The sequence below is a fragment of the Enhydra lutris genome, unplaced genomic scaffold (genome assembly GCF_002288905.1).
Source record: "Enhydra lutris kenyoni isolate GAN:26980312 unplaced genomic scaffold, ASM228890v2 scaffoldscaffold60, whole genome shotgun sequence".
Taxonomy (NCBI): domain Eukaryota; kingdom Metazoa; phylum Chordata; class Mammalia; order Carnivora; family Mustelidae; genus Enhydra; species Enhydra lutris.
In genome coordinates this window covers 7,301,822-7,322,298 of record NW_019154144.1, presented here as the reverse complement: position 1 = coordinate 7,322,298, position 20,477 = coordinate 7,301,822, and the positions used below count along the sequence as shown (strand labels likewise).

The window sequence follows — 20,477 nt, the reverse complement described above, 5'->3', positions numbered from 1 at the left end:
GTTATTTTAAGAGACTATAAGAACCAAAGGGTAAAGGGCTGCCTGATGGCTCAATGGGTTCTGCATCTGCCTTAGGCTCAGGTCATGATCTCAGGGTCCCATCTTAGTGGGGAGTCTGCTTCTCCCTCTCCCTCTGACTCTCCCCAGTCTTGCTTTCACTCACTCATGTGCTCTCTCAAACGAATAAAGAAAAAAATCTTAAAAAAAGAAAAAAAGCACCAAAGGTTGAAGAGAATGCTAGGATATTAAAATATGACACTGGCACCAAAAACAGCTGAAAGATGGTCCCTTACATTTCTTTTTCTCCCTCTCTTTTCGAAGAGTTTACATCATTCAATTTTCAGTGAATTATTTTAACCATAATCAGATCACCTAGTTCATTCCAAATATGGAGAGTCAATTAATAATACACCAATTAAAAGGAGTTATCGAGGAACAGTATGTTTGCTAGTGTTTCTACATAAGACGAACAATAGGCTATTAAGTAAAGAAATCAAATAGTATTTCTCAAATATGATAATAACTGTAAACTCTTAAAAAAGAAGTCAGATAATTAGCTTTTTTCTGAACAATTTTTATAGATGCATTAGAATTTTTTATTCTCAGTGCTTTCCTTATTTCTGCAAGTAGCACATTACAGTAGCCACGCATATACCATCAAAACTAATTTAATTCAGATTCATTACAGAGCTGCTTTTTATTCATCAAGGTCATATCTTGATGGCTTCACAAGCTTAGATAAATCAGGTGTTAAGCAGACACATCTCTGAGGAACCTAAGGATGTTCTCATTTGCAGTTCTCAGCATATCTTATTATTTATTGCCAAAGAAATGACTGATTAACTTTGTCATCTTTGCTCCATGTTTTTTTTTCTTCCAGCTGAAGCAGTCTGCCCTCTTCTGCAATGCCTGATCAGACCTATTTAAGATGATGTCTTTGATCAGAGACATGGGGGAGTTTGCGATCTTAGGCTTTGATGAAACATTGTTCCACTATAATTTTATGGAAGGGAAACAGAGTCTTAAATGATAATCGACAGTCACAAAGACAACCAAACTTATTAGGATTCTGCACTATCCTTTGATAGCATCATCTTTAAGCACCAAAAATGTACCAGAAGTTGACCACTTCAGGTTTTATTTAAATATATAAACAATATACAAAACCTCCCTTTTCAATCATTTCCTCATTAGCTAATTTGTCCCAAAGAAGAAAAGCCTGCAAGTTAGAAGATGTATTTATGAGTTTTAAAATATGTTCCTTATATTCTTCCTTATGGTCTGTAAAATTCAGTCATCAATAAAATTTGCACTTATATGAAATTTTACCATTAGAAAACACCTAAATAATATACTGAATACATATAAAATAAGAACATTAAGCATCAGGAAAAAATTGCATGCCTCTAGGTTTTTATTAATCACATTCCAACACCAAGGTGGAAAGTATATCAAATCACACCAAATCTTTTGCACATGACAACCTCATAAATTATTCAACTCATTAGTATTACTAAGAAGCATGAAAAACTCCATCAGTATTAAAGATGTTTTCTAGCAGAAAAAGGTCAACCAAAAGTTTTAATAATGAACTTGAAGGGAAAGCTTTCCAAAGTCAATATGAAACAAAATTATTGTCCTTTTTGTCTTCTTGAAAATATAGCCAATTCTGATTATTTGCTCATATAAAAGAAAGCCCTGTTAATATATTTTCTTAGTGACTCTACATAAATTGTCTGAAAAGAATGTTCAAATTATGGCTAAATGTTCCTGCCCATTCCATCCCATGAAAATTAACTATAATTTAATGTAAATGTCTGAATTTAGGGAAAAATCAAATAATTAAAAAATTTTTAAATAAAATATTAAGTCTGCTAGTTCAGATTCAGTTCTCTTACATGAATCTAGGCTCACAGTCTGGAAACTGAGTATGCCAGGAATGAACAGAGAGACCTGACCAGTGTTCAAATCCCAGGGGCTGCTCTGATGGCCATGTAAGTATTCCCTATCGATGTAATTGAAGATTACCTCCTCAGCTTGTACAACTTGTTTAAAATTCTGAAAACCTTGATCACTGATTCAAACACTTCTAGCCATAATGAAAGTTCCACTCATAATATTTCCTTCTGTTCCTAAAAGAATTTTTTTGCCATAATGTAGAGGAATACAAATTTTTTTGACCATAGATTATAGCAGAGTTTCTGTGTATTTAATGCTTAACTTTCAAGTTAGAATGCATAGGGAAATTGAAATAGTGTCAATATTTAAAATAGAGGAAGGAACACATTGAATTTCAATTTGTCCTAGAAGTCCTCTCAAAATGTGAAGGTTTGTACAAAAAATATACCTTTTCTATGTCTACACAAACCAAATCATTCAGTCATTTGGGTGTTAGTCTACATAAGACTAGACTCTAAGATACTTAAACACATTTAAATGTTTAAAGGCAGGCAGAGTGGCCAGATGATGGGCAGAATTTTTGACTTTTATATGAGTATTTTAGTAGTATATGAATATAAAAGCTTTATTCAAAATACACAAAATATGTTTTCAATTAAGGTTTTCAACACTTATTTTTATTGGGTGAAGTGCTTTATAATAATTACTGATATTTGTTTCCTATTTCTTCTGGAGAAAGAATTTATAGGTTAGGAGGCACATTAAGAGCTTGGAGGATGATTCAGTAATACATTTTTCTCTTAGCAGTTTGTAATTCCTATTTCTTTTCTTCTTCTTAAAGATTTATTTAACTGAGAGAGAGACAGAGAAGCATAGAGGCAGAGGGAAAGAGAATTTCAAGCAGACTCCCCACTGAGAATGGAGCCCCATGTGGAGCTCATGACCCTGAGATCATGACCTGAGCTGAAATCACTAGTTGGACGCGTAACTGAACCACACAGATGCCCCACCTCCTTCTATTTCTTAGAACAGATCACACCAGGGAGTACTCTCACACTCACTCTTCAGAATCCTCCATATTTTACTCCATGGTTCTAAAAGTCCACTGATGTGAACTGTGATAAAGGCTGAAGGGGTATGATTTTGAATTGTTTTGGAGGTAGAATTGTTTTAGTTCTCCTTTGTCTTCCATCACATGACCTTAATCCAGAAAAAGGATGTGATAATAACTTTGGCATGGGTACCATATAGCTTTCTTGGATGTTTTATGGCATACATGTGGTCTTTGTTCTAGATATGAATAAAATAAAAACATGCCCCTGTTTACTTCTACCAAAGAACCCAACTCAGGAGAGATAGTAAGTTCTGAATACTGATGATGATGATTCAGTATTTAAAATTCATAAACTGCTACATATTTTTTTAAAATACTCTTATACCACACACAGAGAATATTTAGTATCACCCAGAGCTTCCATCTATTTCAAAGTTAGACTACTATTTTCAGTTTAGGTTCATTAACAATAGATACTATATTACCAAAACCTGACAACCAGATGTCTTAAAAGATTTTAAAATTCGTTTCTGATAGGTTTTAACAATGGTTTAAGAATAGAGATATTTTATAAATTAAAGCATCCACTTTTACAGAGAACCCCAATTTTTTTTTTCTAAGACACTCTTTAAAAGCAACCTATAGAATGCTGAATGTAGTAAAATGTGGATCCTATATAATTAAACCTTTGGCAACTCATCATCACAAATAATATCAATTTAGCCTAACTCTGTTATAAATTATCTCTAGAGTTTCCTATTTTCAAATGGGATGAATTCAAACAGGATGTGTTGGTGAAAAAGTCTAAGTTACTAGGTATATGCAATGAAGTTTAAATTATTTTAAGTTCATATTACAAAGTATGCCACTTGAAGTAGGTATTTCTAAAAATCTCTTCTGTAGAGCATAAAGATAATACCTCATTTTAAGCATAAATACAATACCTCAAGTTAAGTGCTAAATACCTTAAGTGCTAAAATCCCTTTGGTGATCTCTCTTGTTGATTAAAGAAATCCTCTATACTACTGGTCAACTATAAGGTTTTTTCCTAATTTTTTCTATTTTTTTTAGTATATTCTTTCCATTAGTTACTTTTACTATATAAAGTTATGCTGTAATTTTTATCTTAGGCATAAGTTTCATATGAAATCTTCATGTATTTATTTAATTATGTTTGACTCTTACTAAGTTATATCAATTCACAGACTATTTGCACAACAAATTGCAAAAGCTTCGTACATTTTCTTTTTAATAGGATTAAGTATTTTCTCTGTTTAATCCATCAAGAACATGAATAGTTATGAATGTTTATAAATTACATAAATTTTAAAGCAGATGGCTCACTTATCACATTCAAGTAAATGAAAATTAACATAATAATAACAAAGTAATTTTAAGAATAAAAGTAGTTAATAACAAAAATGAATAAACAGTATTCATTAATGGTATTTTCTCAGTGTATAGAATTTATAAAATTTTGAGATGATAAATCACACTTAAACTTATTAGAGAACTTAAAAATGGGACAAAATAGTCCTATTTAGATTTCCAGGTAGACAGCAAGTATTAATTTAATTTTAAAATGCAGTATTTTTATTAAATTATAAAAATATTTTGGTAATTTCTATTTATTATACCTTTTATTTATTTATTTATTTATTTAAGGTTTTACTTATTTATTTGAGAGAGAGAAGATGAGGAGAGATGTCAGAGGGAGAAGCAGACTCCCTAATGAGTAGGAAGCCCCATGCAGGACTTGATCCTGGGACTCCAGGATCATGACCTGAGCTGCAGTTGCTTAACCAACTGAGCCACCCAGGCATCCCTGTTACACTTTTTTAAAGGACAAATTAGGGTTAGTTCTACTGTGTGATAATTGATACCTTTAATGTGAGATGGTCTTTTTAAAATTTTATTTGCAACCCCAATGGAGGACTGGGAACTTAAATGGACATATTGTAGCAGGATTTATTTTATTTTATTTATTTATTTAATTTTATTTTTTAGACGGAAAAGAATAGAATAGTAATACAAAATGTTACATAATAAGATTATTAATAAGGCATTTATTTCAGTTAAATACACAAATATGTGCATATATATTAATAAAAACACCACACATATGTGTATATATATTTCATATATATATTCACATAGTATACATGAGTGTGTGTACACATATACAAATTATACATAAAAATATTTAAGTCTGAGTATGCGATCACAATTGTATATATTTTTCACACCTTGTGTCTAGGTCACCAAAGTTGAAAAGGCACTGAAAAAGAAATTCACTTTGCTCTTGGTTTAGGCTGTATGAGATGGATGGATGTTGGGTAATAATCAGTTATGCAGAGTCTTACATAGAGTTATATAAACTCTATTAAGAAGCTGAAAGGTCTAAAATACATCACAGGCGAAAAACTAGGTTGATTAAGTGTTACCTGCATGATGCTGAAGGATAAAGCAGAAGACAGTATTTCTGACTTACAACCTAGAGAATTTTAAGTGCTAGGGAAGAAATGAATTATCAACCACAAAGAGTTATGTCATATCCAGAATATTTTTGTGTAAGAGGCATTGGTACTGACCATACTCTACTGCAGCTTTGAGAAGGGCTTCAGCGTGAGTGGAGCCAAATGCATTTCGAACAAACCGTCTCCTTCGGCGAAGATCATCTTCCCAGTAATCCAAACGCCAGAAATCATGCAGTTGGCTAGGAATGAGGAAATAAACAGTCGTCACTATTAATAACAATGTAAAATGGGAAATACATTTTTTACACAACATTAAAGCTTTATTTCCTTGGTCTCGATGGAAAATTAAGATGATTTTGGAGATCTTTATCTTTTACATTTGTGTTTACATATGTTTCCTGTACAAATGACCAAAACTTAAAATAGTAACATTCTTGTATTTTAAGCATTATAATACTCAGTTATGCTTTCTCTACAATGTTCTTCCATCTACTGAAAACATTAATCATGGGGAGTTTAGTAACTGCAGCATCAAATTACAAGTATAAATGGCACAGTTTTCATTCTTTTACACTGTTTTTAACAAGGCTTGTAAATCACAGGATAGACCTCACTACAAATAGTTTGCAATTTAATGACTGTGGTTTCTTAGTAGACTGAATTAAGAACCATAAAATATTGCTCAGTTGGATTTGGTGGAACAATGATTAAAATAATGTGCTGAAATATTCATTGAAGTAATTCCCTCCTGCCCACAGCAACCTGAGAAAAGTGCAATTTTATCCATTATTAATAATACTGAATTAGAGCTGCAAAAAATTCCAGTATGTGGTAATTGTCTTGGTAAATTATTATTCTAACACTAACAGAGTCCTTGGATGATTTTACCGCTTTCAGCTAATATAAACCATTAACAATCATAGCCTTCATTGGGTAACATTGTCTAAACCATGTTATGCTCTAAACCAATATTAAAAATCCAAGAGATAGTTCAGAAGATACTGAAATCTGTTCATTGTATATCAATGGAATGTTTCATGATATAATTTTTGTTTTCAACTTAATTTCAATAAACACTGGTGATAAATGCCACTGTTTGAGAAGTCTGTTTTTCTCTATTTACAGTATTTGGAGTAACATACTCAAGAGATAATATTCTAATTTTCCTGAGCAGCACTATTCATAAAAACACATAAAATGCTTTCATAGAAGATTTGATTTCATTTTTATTTTGGCATTTATTGTAAAAAATACTACATTTGATTAAAGTTGTAACTATGTATGTTTTGCTCTTCATTGTTTCTCTAGTGCAAAGACAGAACATACTGTTTTTTATACAATGTTTTTAATAAATATTCAATGAATTAATTATACCAATTTGGTACTTTGGAGATATGCAGACATGTACAGTCACTGAGAACAATAATTTACTTTTGAAAAACATTTTGGATTATATAACTATATAATTTTGTTTTCCACTACATAATTATAAGAGAATGTAACAAGGTAAGGGCTATATGAAAAGAATATTAAAATTATAAGGTTTGAAGTATATTTGAATAGACTTGTTTTTCTATACATTGTAATTATTATAACTTTATTTTTCTGTAAGAAATAAGGGTTATAAGTGCCTCTGTCACTAACTTAAAATAGGACAATTTCTGGGACAGGGGGGTGGCTAAGAATAAGGGTTATAAGTGCCTCTTATAACGTAAGAATAAGGGTTATAAGTGCCTCTGTCACTAATTTAAAATAGGCCAATTTCTGGGACAGGGGGGTGGCTCAGTTGGTTAAGTGTCCGACTCTTGATTTCAGCTCAGGTCATGATCTCAGGCTTGTGAGATCAAGCCCTGCACTGGGCTTCATGCTGGGCATGGAGCCTGCTTAAGAGTCTCTCTTTCCCTCTCCCTCTGCCTCTACCCCTGCTTCCACTGTGTTCTCTCTTTTTCTAAATAAATAAATAAATAAATAAAATGAAATAAAATAGGACCATTTCTATCCTTAAAAATACAAACTAATCCTAGTGGTTTAAGGAAGACACTGCTAAAACTTGCCATAAAGATTTTTCTTCAGAGTATGTTAAAGTTAAGATCTGAATTCAGCAGGAGAGACAGATCTAATGTTATCTCAAATTTCTAACTATACACATACTTTTCTATATTCCTCCTGTTAAGTATGACTGAGAAAATTTGGACACTGTATATAAAACAAATATACCAAGACTCTGAAAGGTGGAAAGCAGAAGACAGACTGGGTAACAACCCCAGGGCCTAAGAAACAACACCCGGGTCATCTTTTTGCCCAATATATCCTAGACTTTGAAGCAAAGAGGCTAACAACCCAGGCAGATTAATGGGTGCAGACCAAAAATAAATAAATAAATAAATAAATAAATAAATAAATAAAATGCCCCCAACAAAAACCTGGTTTCTCTAGCCAAAGAACCAAGAAAGGTACAGCCCAATAAGACAGAAAACTTTTAGACAACTATTGTACTCCAGCCAAACACAAAAGAGAAACTGTGGACCCACTTACTCACACCAAAAAGTATTAGTGGGAAGCCTACATCTGAACCCTAACCAAGGTGGAATCCTAAAATCCTCACCAGGGTGGTATCAGAGAAGGTCATACAGGGAACCAGGACTTTCATGTCTGTTGACTGGTAACAAGGTATCCCACCCTCATGAGGTCGGTGAAGACCATGCGGAGGGCCTGGAATCCACCCCTCTCCCCTGCCCCAGCTAGACAGTAATGAGGTGTCCTTCTCCCTCCCACTGTGGTGCTATCAGTGGGCGCCTAGTAGAGAGTTAGGACTTTCACCATTGATCAACACAAATAAGGCTACCCCCACTAGTGGACACCACACAAGAGCTGGAACTCCCACCCCTGCCAAGCAGTAATGAGGAGTTGCTCACTCTCTGGATGTCAGCAGAATTCAAGTGGGGAAACTAGATTTCTACCTACACCTGGCAGTAAAAATGCAGTGCTTCCCCATTTCTCCTAATGGAGTGATGTCAGAGAAAGTCAACCAAAATAGGAGGTTTTAATAAGGTACAAAATATCTCAGAGAAGAATAAGAAAATATCCTGCTTCAATCCAAAGTTACTTGTCATACCAAGAACCTGGAAGATCTGAAACAGAATGTAAAAAGTCACCCATAGATGCTAACGCTGAGATGACAGGGATGTTAGAATTTTCTGGCAAGGGTTCTAAACTATGTGTGATTTTTAAAAATGCTTCACTGAACATTTAGGAACATGTTTGGAGCAAATAAAAAAATAGCAAGCCACAGGAAAGAAACAGAAAGTCTCACTCAGCAAAAAATTAGAAGATGTAAAAAAGCATCAAGTATTTTGGAACTGACAAATATAATAACCAAAATGAAAAGTTCAGTGGATGGGCTCAACAGAATGGAAGGGACAGATGAAAAAACTGTTAAATGGCAGTAGAGCAATAGATACTGCCCAATGTGCATAACAGAGCAAATGGACTGAAAAAAATGAACAAAGCCTCAGGGATCTATATAACATCTAACATATTTGGGTCACTGGAGTTCTGGAAGGAGAGAGGAAAGAGAGGAGGGATGAAACAGTCCCTAAAAAATAATAGCTGAATACTTCTTAAATCCGGCCCAAAAGCATAATGTACAGATTTAAAGAAGCTGACTAAACTCCATATATAATAAACCTGAAGAAATTTATGTCAAGACACATCATGATTAAACATCTGAAAAGAAAGGATAAAGAAAAAAAAATCTACAAAACAGCAAGAGAAAAATGACACCTCATCTACAGATATAAAACACTTAGACTGACAGCATATTTTACATCAAAAGCTATGGTGGCCAGAAGAAATGGCCAAGTATTTTTTATGTGCTGAAAAAAAAGAACTGTCAACTCAGTTTCCTGCAACCAGTGAAATTATCTTTCAGGAATAAAAAATAAAGAGCTTTCAGATGAAGGAAAATAAAGTATTTGTTGCCATCAGGGCTAGTCTAAAAATTGGCTATAGGCAGTCTTATAAACACAAAGGAAGCGATAAAAGGAACAACGGAATACCAGGAAGGAAAAAAAAAACATGATAAGCAAAATATGAGTAAATATATAGGTTTCCCTTTTCTTTTTTGAGTATCCTAAATTATGTTTTATCATTGAAGCAAAAATTTTAACACTGACTGCTGTGGTTCTGAGAGTGTGTAAAGGTAATATTTACGACAGATATACTATAAATGGGGGAGGGTAAAGGGATATAAAGGAAGTAAAGATTCTGTACTTCATTTGGATTGGTAAAATGACATCAACGGTAGACTGTGATAAAATACATATCCAGTCACTAAAAAGGCAACCACTAAAAGAAGCTATATAAAGCTATATACTCAAAAACACTATGGATAAATCAAAATGGAATTCCAAAAAATGTTCAAGTAATCCACAGGAAGACAGGAAAAACAGAGCAATAAAAAACAAGGATAACAACAACAAAAAAATAATGTTTTAAAAAGAAAGCTGTCTATAAGAAACAGACTTCAAATATACTAATACAGACAGGTGGAAAATAATAAGAGTAAATGAAACAAGATGGGATTGGGAGGGAGACAAACCATAAGTGACTCTTAATCTCACAAAACAAACTGAGGGTTGATGGGGGGAGGAGGGTTGGGAGAGGGGGGGTGGGGTTATGGACATTGGGGAGGGTATGTGCTATGTTGAGTGCTGTGAAATGTGTAAACCTGGCGATTCACAGACCTGTACCCCTGGGGATAAAAATATATTATATGTTTTAAAAAAAATAAAATTAATAATAATAAAAAAAGATCATTCAACCATTAATCAAAGGAAAGCAGGAATGGCTATATTAATACCAGATAAACACATACTACAGAAAAAAAAATTACTAGAGACAAAGAAGGACCCTATGAAGACAAAAGGGCCAATCTACCAATTAGACACAAATCCCAATGTGTATGTGCCAAACAACAGAGCTACAAAACAAGTCAAGCAAAAACTGGTAAACTGAAAGAAAGAGACAAAGAAAAATACACAGTTATAGTGTGTGAATATATACCCTTCTTTTCAGCAATTGATAGAACACTTATAAGCTCAGCAAAGATATAGAAGAACACAATACCATCACAAACCAAGATATTTAGAATACTCCAACTAACAATTACAGAATACACATTTTTTTCAAGTGTAGATGGAACTTATATTACCTATATTACCAAGATAGACCATATGCTGGTCCACAACACACATCTAACAAACTTAGAAGAACTGGTATAATCCTACAAAATGGAACAAAGAGAAATCAGTAACAGAAAGGCAAGAGAAAAAAATTCTCTAAACACTTGGAAACTAAAGCAACATGCTATTAAATAACTCATGAGTCAAAAAAGAATAGTCAAGGGAAAACAAAAAATGAATTGAATAAAAATTACAATAAAAATATCAAAGTTTCTGGGACACAGCTAAAATAATAGTGATAGGAAAATTTATAGTACAAATACATACATTAGAAAAGATGAAATATTTCAAATAAATACTCTAACCTCTCACTTTGAGAATATAGAAAAGTAAGAGCAACAAACAGAAGAAGGAAATAATAAAGATAAAAGTAAGAATCAGGCCCCTCAGTGGCTCAATTTGTTAAGCATCTGCCTTTAGCTCAGATCATGATCCTGGGTCCTGGGATAGTCTTGCATCAGGCTCCCAGCTCAGCGGGAAATCTGATTCTCCCTCTACCTCTCCCCCGTCTCATGATCCTTCTCTCCCTCCATCCTCCTTCCTCTCTCTTGGATAAATAAATAAAATCTTTTAAAAAAAGGGATAAAAATAGGAATCACCAAGATTCAAAACAGAAAAACAACAGAGAAAAATCAATACAACAAAGAGCTGAGTCTTAAAAAATACCAATAAAACTGATAAAGGAAAAAGAGAGAAGACTGATTACCAATATCTGCAATGAAACAGCATATATAATTACAGGCTCTGAAGACATCAAAAGCATAAGTAAATATATGAAATACTCCACACACATAAATTTGACAGCTTAAACAAAATGGACCAATTCCTCAAAGAGTACAAACTATCACAACTCACTCAATATGAAATAGATAATATGAATAGATCAGTAACTATTAAGAAAATTTAATACATTTAAAACTGCCCCAAAAGAATCTCCAGGGCCATTTGGTTTTACTGGAAAATTCTACCAAACATTTAAAGAAAACCAACCTCAATTATACATGATTTCACCTAGAAAAAAGAGAAGGAAATATTTCTCAATTAATTTTATAGCTAGTATAACACCAAAATAAAAACCAAAGACAGCACAAAGGAATAAAACTAGGCCAATATCCCTTATGGATATAGACTAAAAATCCTTAATAAAATATTAGCAAATAGAATTAGGCAATGTATAATAAAAATTATACATGATGACAAATGAAGTTTATTCCAGGGAAGCAAGTTTTGTTCAGTATTTGAAAATTAATTAATATAATCCACCACATTAATGGCTAAAGAAGAAAAATCATATGACCACATTAGTCAATATAGAAAAGAATTTGACACAATTCAACATGCATCCATGAAAAGAAATCTCAGAAAAAAAAGAATAAAAGACAACTTTCTCAACTTCATAAAGCATCTACAAAAACCCTACAGCTAAATTATACTTAAAGGTAAGGACCGAAGGATTTTCTCCTAAAACTGTAAAAAATACAAAATATCTGCTCTCACAGTTCTTATTCAACATACTACAGGAATTTTTAGCCAATGCAATATGGCAAAAAAGAAGAAAAGGAATATAGTATAGGAAAGGGAGAAATAAAATTTGTCTCTCTTTCCAGATCACATTATTGTTTACGTAAAAAATCACACAAAATCTATCAAAAATTCCTGAAACTAATGACTAAGATTAACAAGGTCACAGGATAAACACACAAATATCAGTTGTGTTTCTATATGCTAGCAATGAAGACATGAACAGTGAAAGAAAAATATAATTTAAAATTACAAAAAAAGAGAAATAATGATAAATCTAAAAAAAATGTACAAGACTTGTGTAATGAAAACTACATAGTAATGATGAAAAAAGAGAATAATATCTAAATAAAGTGGAAAGCCATACCATGTTCATAGATTGGAAAATTGAACATATTAAAAATATCAATTCTCCTCAAATTGATATACAGGTTTAACAGAATTACTATCAAAATTCGAGCAAGGGTTTTAGTAGATATGAATAAGATTACTTTAAAATTTATATAATAGAAGGTTAAAATGGGAGGAACAAGTCTATTTGATTTCAAGACATTAAATAGTTCAAGACTGTGAGATACTGGCCAAAGGATAGACATAGATTAATGAAATAGAGAACCAAGAAATAAACCTACACAGACATGACCAACTCATTTTGACAGAAGTTAAAAACCAATTCAATGCAGGAAAGATATCTTCTCAATGAATTGTACTGGAGCAATTGAACATCCACAGGCAAAAAGAAAAAAAAAAAATCCCCCCAAATTAAAAAAAATAGAGACAAAAAAAACCAACCAAACAAACAAAAACCCTGACCTAAATCTCATATCTTTAAAAAAATTGACTTAAAATGGTTCTGAATTATATATAATTGTAAAACTATAAAAATTTGGGGTAAGAAAAGGAGAAAATCTTTGGTATAGGGCTAGGTAAAGAGTTTGTAGACTTGACACAAAAAGCATAAGCCTGGAAAGGAAAAACTGATAAAGCAAACTAAATAGAAATTAAAAACATTTGCTCTACAAAAGAACATATTAAGATGAAAAGAGTATGTGAAACCATTTGTAAACCACCTACCTGACAAAGAATTAAAATTTAGAATATATGCAAAATTCTCAAAACCTAACAGTAAAAAAAGTAAACTATACATATAGAACATGGGCAAAAGACATGAAGAGACATTTCACCAAAGAAGATATACAGATGGCAAATACACACATGAAAAGATGTTTATTAATATTATCCATCAGGGATAGTCAAATTAAAACCACATGAGATATTTACTATACACCTATCAGAACTGCTAAAATAAAATAAAAAGTGACAACACAGAATGCTGGTAAAATACAGAAAAGCTGGGTCACTCATTTGTTTGCTGGCAAGAATATAAAATAGAATAGTTATGGTGGAGGGGCGCCTGGGTGGCTCAGTGGGTTAAAGCCTCTGCCTTCAGCTCAGGTCATGATCCCAGGGTCCTGGGATCGAGCCCCACATCAGGCTCTCTGCTCAGCAGGGAGCCTGCTTCCTCCTCTCTCTGACTGCCTCTCTGCCTACTTGTAATCTCTGTCTGTCAAATAAATAAATAAAATCTTAAAAAAAAAAAAAAAAGAATAGTTATGGTGGAAAACAGTTTTCTTAAAAAATTAAATATGCAATTATCATTTGTCTCAGTAATTATACTCATGGACATTTATCCTAGAAAAATGAAAACTTATATTCACAGAAAAACATGTACACAAATGTGTATAAGCAGCTGTATTTGTAATACCCCCAAACTGGAAACACCCCAAATGTCCTCCAATTGGTAAATGGTTAAACAAATGTGGTACATCCATACCACAGAATACTAGTCAGCAGGAAAGTAAGACAAACTGTTGATACATAGGACAACCTGGATGAATCTTCACAGAATGATGCTGATGGAAAAAAACCCATGTGCAAAATTACATACAGTATGATTCCATTTATGTAACATTCTTGAAATGACAAAAGTGAAGAAATGAAGAACAGACTAGTGACTCCTGGGGTTTTAGGAAAAGAGAGTCAGGAATCGGGTGGGTGTTGCCAATAAAAGAGCAATGTGAGGGATCCTTGTGAAAATAGAAATGTTCTGTATCTTGACTGTATCAATACCCTGGCTGTAATATCGCACTGTAGCTCTACAAGATGTTACCATTGGCAGAAACTAGGTAAAAGGCATATGGGATCTGTCTTATTTTGTTTTCGTTGGTTGTTTTTCAAAATTATGTTCAGTTAGCCAACATATAGTACATCATTAGTTTTTGATGTAGTGTTCAAGGATTCATTAGCTGTGTATAACACCCAGTGTTTATCACCACACATGCCCTCTTTAATACCCATCACCCAGTTACCCCATTCCCCCACTCCTCCCCTCTGTAACCCTCAGTTTGGTTCCTGGAGTCCAGAGTCTCCCATGGTTTGTCTCCTTCTCTGATTTCCCATTCCGTTTTCCTTCCCTTCTCCTGTGGTCCACTGCACTATTCCTTATGTTTCACATATAAGTGAAATCATCCTAAAATTTGTGTGGAATTGCCAGAGGAATGTCTTATTTTTTAAATTGTATGTGAATCTACAGTTATCTCAAAATAAAGTTCAGTTTTAAACATGTCCTCACCATCCCGAGATTTCAATATTTCGATATGTAAAATTGCCTATACACTTACACAGATAATGAAGTTAAATGAATCAATTTTTTAAATTTCCAAATTCAGCATATCCTATACCTCCTTTATATTTATTTACTTTTCATGATGAAAAACACACTTTTTCTCCACTGTCTCTGTTCCCCAAAGATCTCTCGATAAAGAAGGATCCTGGATCCTTATTCCTAGGATTAATTTCTATCTCAGTTGGGGAAGACCTTCCTGTACCAATGCCCAGGCAAGCAGCTATGTTTCTGGGTACCTGTGGTAGAGAATACTGCATATGGGGCAAGTGAGGTCAGGGATGGAATTGCAAGCGAATAATACAGAACACACCACTTTTCTCTGTGTTTGTCGGGGGGAGGGGGAAAAGGACACATAGGAGAAACATTGTCCACTTTTGACTGCCAGTTCATTTCCTTCTCTCCTGGAGGGACATAAACACTTAACAGCTAGTAACCAAAGTTCAAAGAATAAATGCTGCATTTTACTGAAAGTTCTTCTTCCTTCGAATATCACAAACTAGTTTAAATTGTGATTTGATAAAACTGCATTCTGTCATATCTTTTTTTTTCAAAGCACTATTGTTAATGCCAAAATCCCATATCCTGTTCATTTCAAATGCATTTTCTGTGTTTTGTTCTATTTTAAAGTATGTTTCTCTTTCACTGTTTTAAAGTAAAAAAAAAAAAGTCCTTATGCTAATTAAATGAGTAATACACTTCTTGATTCACATAAAAATTTAAGTCTAAGTACCAAAGAAAAATATTTATCTGTAACTTCTAAACTCTAAAATCCATCCTCTTATTTTTGTTGAAGGAGGAAGTTGGGAAGTTTGAGATATTTGTTCTCTGATTTGTTCTTCTGGTATTTTCCCCATTATTATGTGGAAATTATTTTAGATTATTGAGTCAGTCTTGGATCATATTTAGGGTTTTCAATATTTGAACAGACATCAACTCTTCTATGGAACTATTGGTTCCTTTTAAACCATGCTTATTTTACTCTTTTTAGTTTAAAGATAGTGTTGACACTGAACACTGATGAAATACCAGCAGGTATTGAGAGCTGTGCTTTCTTTGGATGATCTTCTAAAATTACTGTTAGTCCCCGACAACAGGCCAATCCCAAAGTTAACCTTTACCTAGACTGTGATGGAAATGGTGTCTCTGAACTTGCAAAGTGTGCCAGCAGCACCTTCCTTGTCCTCCTTGCAAATCCACGAATGTGTGGCACAAAGCAGCTTTCTAGTTTCTTCATTACTCTGTGCCTTTTTCCCCCTCCCTCCTCCAACCCTAGTAGAAAAAGGGACTTTTTTCCCCTCCTTTATTTCTTAAAATGTAATCAGTTACTGCAAGATGGTCAATACTAGCAAAAAAATATACTAGTTTGTTTAATAGATGTTCTCCTCTGATGAGTATGAAAACCCTAACACAAACAGGTCCCTAAAAATGTGCAAATTATATTGATCCAAGAAAACTCAACAAGAGGCCAGAATAAGCAACTCTATGGCCTTGGCCTTGTATAATCTGGAAGAAGACAGGTCCTTGGATGGTGCAGGAGAACATAGATCGTATAAAAGAGCACAGAGACCAGGAACAGTGGACAGCTCATAAGAGGTTGATTACACAAGCAAATTGGGTACTCTGTAGGAAAAGTAAAGTAGTACTTTGCACCTACAGTGGCCTCCTAGGTCAGCGCAGAAGAAAGTCTCTTCCTTGCCACGATGGAACCTGATGGAGGAGTTATATGATTTTTGTAGACTACATCTCTGCCCATTCTGGGTTTTGGTCTTTCTGACATTTATCTCATAGTTCTGTGTTTGTTCCTTTGCACTTGTGTTCCTCTTTGCGTTTCTTTTTCCTTGTATGTGTTTTTCACTCACACTGTTTTCTTTTTTGTTGGCATTTTCTCTATTGTATTTTCACTACTATGTTTTAAAAACCTTTTATAAAAACTGAATTTTTTTTTTTGTTGGTGAAATTCTGGTCATGAGACTTGTACCTATTTTCTTGAAATTTCTGAAACCTACTTTCCTGTATTATATCTAGTAGTCCCATTATTAAAAAAGGAGTATGTGGTAATTTATTCATCACTAACCCATGGAGGGCTTTTATGTGTCCACAAAGCTCCTGAAATGGTATCCAAAATTTTGTGGGATATGAATATATGTATTTTGGGGAGAGAGGTCCACAGTTTCAATAACATTTTTCTCAAAACAGTTTCTGATCCAAAAATGTTTAGAAATTTGTTAGAGCATATAAATCATTCTCTCCTTGTGTTCCCATTTTTTTTCCTGATGAATAATACTGTTTACCAGCAACTCAAGAGTTGTTAGAAGTACTTCTGTTGGCAGAATGATAGGCCTACAAAAGGCTTACATTTTAACACCATTATATTTGGCATCTGTGCCAGGCTACCAATTCAGAAAATCATCACTCTGTTTTCTTTACAATCTCTTATTCACTTTTTTCCTTCTTCAATGTTTTCATTCAAAAAAAGTATTTATTGAGCATTTATTCCATGTTAGGCGATGTTCTTCGTGCTAAAGATATATTCTAGTAGCAAAACATATATAATAGATATAGTTCCTTCCTTTTATTCTCACTTACATGTTCTTCACCATATTCCCATTGAAATTCATCAGTATACAGGTCTGTAGATTCTTTAACTAAATTGATCCTCTATCACTCCTTCCATTTAAAATTTCAGTGTAATGAAACTGGACTACTTTATTATACCACACACAAAAATAAACTCAAAATGGATTAAAGTCCTAAATGTAAGACCTGAAACCATAAACATCTTAGAAGAAAACATGGGCAGTAAACTCTCTGATATTGACCTAGCAACATTTTTTAAAGATCTGTCTCCTCTGGCAAGGGAAACAAAAGCAAAAATAAACTATTAGAATTATACCAAAATAAAAAGCTTTTGCATAGCAAGGGAAACCATCAACAGAATGAAAAGGCAACCTACTGAGTGCTAAATGATATATGCAAGTGCTATATCCAATAAGGGGTATACTGACCAAAATATATAAAGAACTTAGAAAACTCAACACCAAAAACACAAATAACCCAATTAAAAAATGGGCAGAGGAACTGAATAGGCATTTTTTCAAAGAAGACATACAGATGGCCAACACACATGTAAAGATGTTCAACATCACTAATCATCAGAAAAATGCAAATCAAAACCACAGTGAGATATCACCTTATACCTGTCAGTATGGTCAGCATCGAAAGATAAGAAATAACAAGTTTGATGACAATGTGGAGAAAAGGAAACCTTGTGTACTGTTGGTGGGAATGCAAACTGGTGCAGCCACTGTGGAAAAGTGTATGGAGGGGCCTCAAAAATTAAAAACAGAAATACTTGGGCGCCTGGGTGGCTCAGTGGGTTAAAGCTTCTGCCTTCGGCTCAGGTCATGATCTCAGGGTCCTGGGATCGAGCCCCGCATAGGGCTCTCTGCTCAACAGGGAGTCTGCTTCCTCCTCTCTCTCTCTCTGCCTGCCTCTCTGCCTACTTGTGATCTGTCAAATAAATAAATAAAATCTTTAAAAAAACAAACAAACAGAAATACCACATAATCCAGTAATTCCACTGCTGCATATTTGCCAAAGAAAATGAAAACAGTAATTCAAAAAGACATACGCACCCCTATATTTACTGCAGCATTATTTACATTAGCCAAGATAAGGAAGCAATCTGTGTCCATTGATAGATGAATGGATAAAGTATAGTGTGTGTGTGAGTGTGTGTGTGTGTGTGTGTGTACACTTGAATATTACTCAGCCATAAAAAGAATGAGATTTTGCCATTTGTGGTAACATGGATGGACCCAGAGGGTATTAAGTTAAGTGAAATAAATCAAACAGAGAAAGACAAATGCCATATGATTTTACTTTATGTGGAATCTTAAAAGCAAATGAAGAAGCAAGCAAACAAAAACCAAAAACAGATCCATAAATATAGAGAATAAACTGATGGCTGCCAGAAGGGAGGGCACTGGAAGCAATATGGGTGAATGGGAATGTGGAATACAGGCTTCCAATTAGGAAATGAATAAGACATGGGGATAAAAGGTACAGCCTAGGGAATATAGTCAATGATACTGGAATTGTTGTATGGTGACAGAGGGCAGCTACACTTGTGGTGAGCATAGCATAATGTATAGACCTTCTGAATCTCTATGTTGCATACCCACAATGAATGGAACATATGTATCAACTATAACTCAATAAAAATTAAAAGTAAAAAAATTCAGTGTAAGTACCTATACTTTGCCATATTATTCTATAACCTGTGAGCCACTCCAGAAAAACAAAACAAAACAGAAAAGAAACCACTCCAATAAGTTTTTCAGAATAACTCCAGAAAGGACCATTAGTAATAATTTATAAGCATGATCAAAAATTGTATGCTGTGATACACCTCTTTAGGTCAGTATATTCTGCATGCTCTGAGAGTTTCAGGTAACACCCTAAGTTAGGTGCACAGACACTTCTTTCCATGAAGGAGGACTCACTGAGATTCCCTGCCCTGGAGAGCAGCCAGGTGAACACATATGGGAGATACCATCACCAAAGTTGTGTAGGGAGTCATGCTGCACTCATGTTCTGCTTGGATTTGCCAGTTTACAGCAGTTAAAATGTCATGTCTGCTACCTCCAATTGGGCAACTAGGAGGGGGAATGTGATATCATATGTATTTCCATGTATTTATTTATTTTAGTTCTTATAACCTTGTTTTTACCTTTCAAGAATGACTTATAGAAACACTAAGTATCATATGTATGTGTTGTTCATGAGCATGGTTTTACAAGGAAAGTGCATTAATTGCTAGAAAAGAGTGGGTCAACAGCCAGTAATTAATGAAGAGAAGATCATCAGTTAGGTTGTATTATGATAATGAATGTTACTATGACTGCAATGGCATTCATTAAATTAAATTTGGTGTTATTTTAGCATAAACAGAGTCAGGAAATAATTTTTCTCCATGAAATTTTTGATAATTACATTTTAGACTCATGAGAATGCACTACATTCTATAAAAGGGATCCCTCCTGCCCTCCCAGGAATGGATACCTTCATAAGCTAGGGAGAAAACGGAATTTACCTGGTAAAACATGACTGTATTTTTAATTGGTTACTTGGTATTTGGTAACAAAAATTATCCAATGGAACTGAGACAAGAGTGAAAGGAACAAAGGAATATTTTGCTAAATATACATGTACTATATAATGAGAACCTGAATTTTATACTTGGCTAAAGAATTGGTGGTAATCACTGAGGTCAGGACTTCTGTGAATGACTTTCAGTCCTACCAGGATCTAAGAAAAACACTAACACTAACTGGCAGACTAATGATTAAATAATTGTTATCTTCTCTTCCTCTGGACACAGTGGAGATTGTACTTCTCCATCCATTTTGAAATACAGCATGTATACGTGACTTCCTCTCAGTCAATAAAATGTGAGCAAAAGTGAGTCACTTCCAGAAGAATGTTTAAGAGCCAATGAACAGCCTGCCATGTTCCCTTCCCTCCACTGTAGTGATCAAGAAAATATGCACTGATATGGAATTTCCATCATTTTGTAACCTGAATGAATGACATCA

At 33.9% G+C, this 20,477-nt stretch overlaps 1 protein-coding gene across 5 annotated transcripts in view; it reads right to left on the bottom strand.

Moving 5' to 3' along the window:
• LOC111158523 (neurobeachin) overlaps positions 1-20,477 on the bottom strand; it is a 672,328-nt gene that overhangs the window by 226,673 nt on the left and 425,178 nt on the right. For all 5 annotated transcript variants that reach the window (XM_022520602.1, XM_022520603.1, XM_022520605.1 and 2 more), the window contains one exon: positions 5,545-5,669. In XM_022520602.1, coding sequence (XP_022376310.1) covers positions 5,545-5,669 — 125 coding nt within the window. The remainder of the gene's footprint in view (positions 1-5,544; positions 5,670-20,477) is intronic.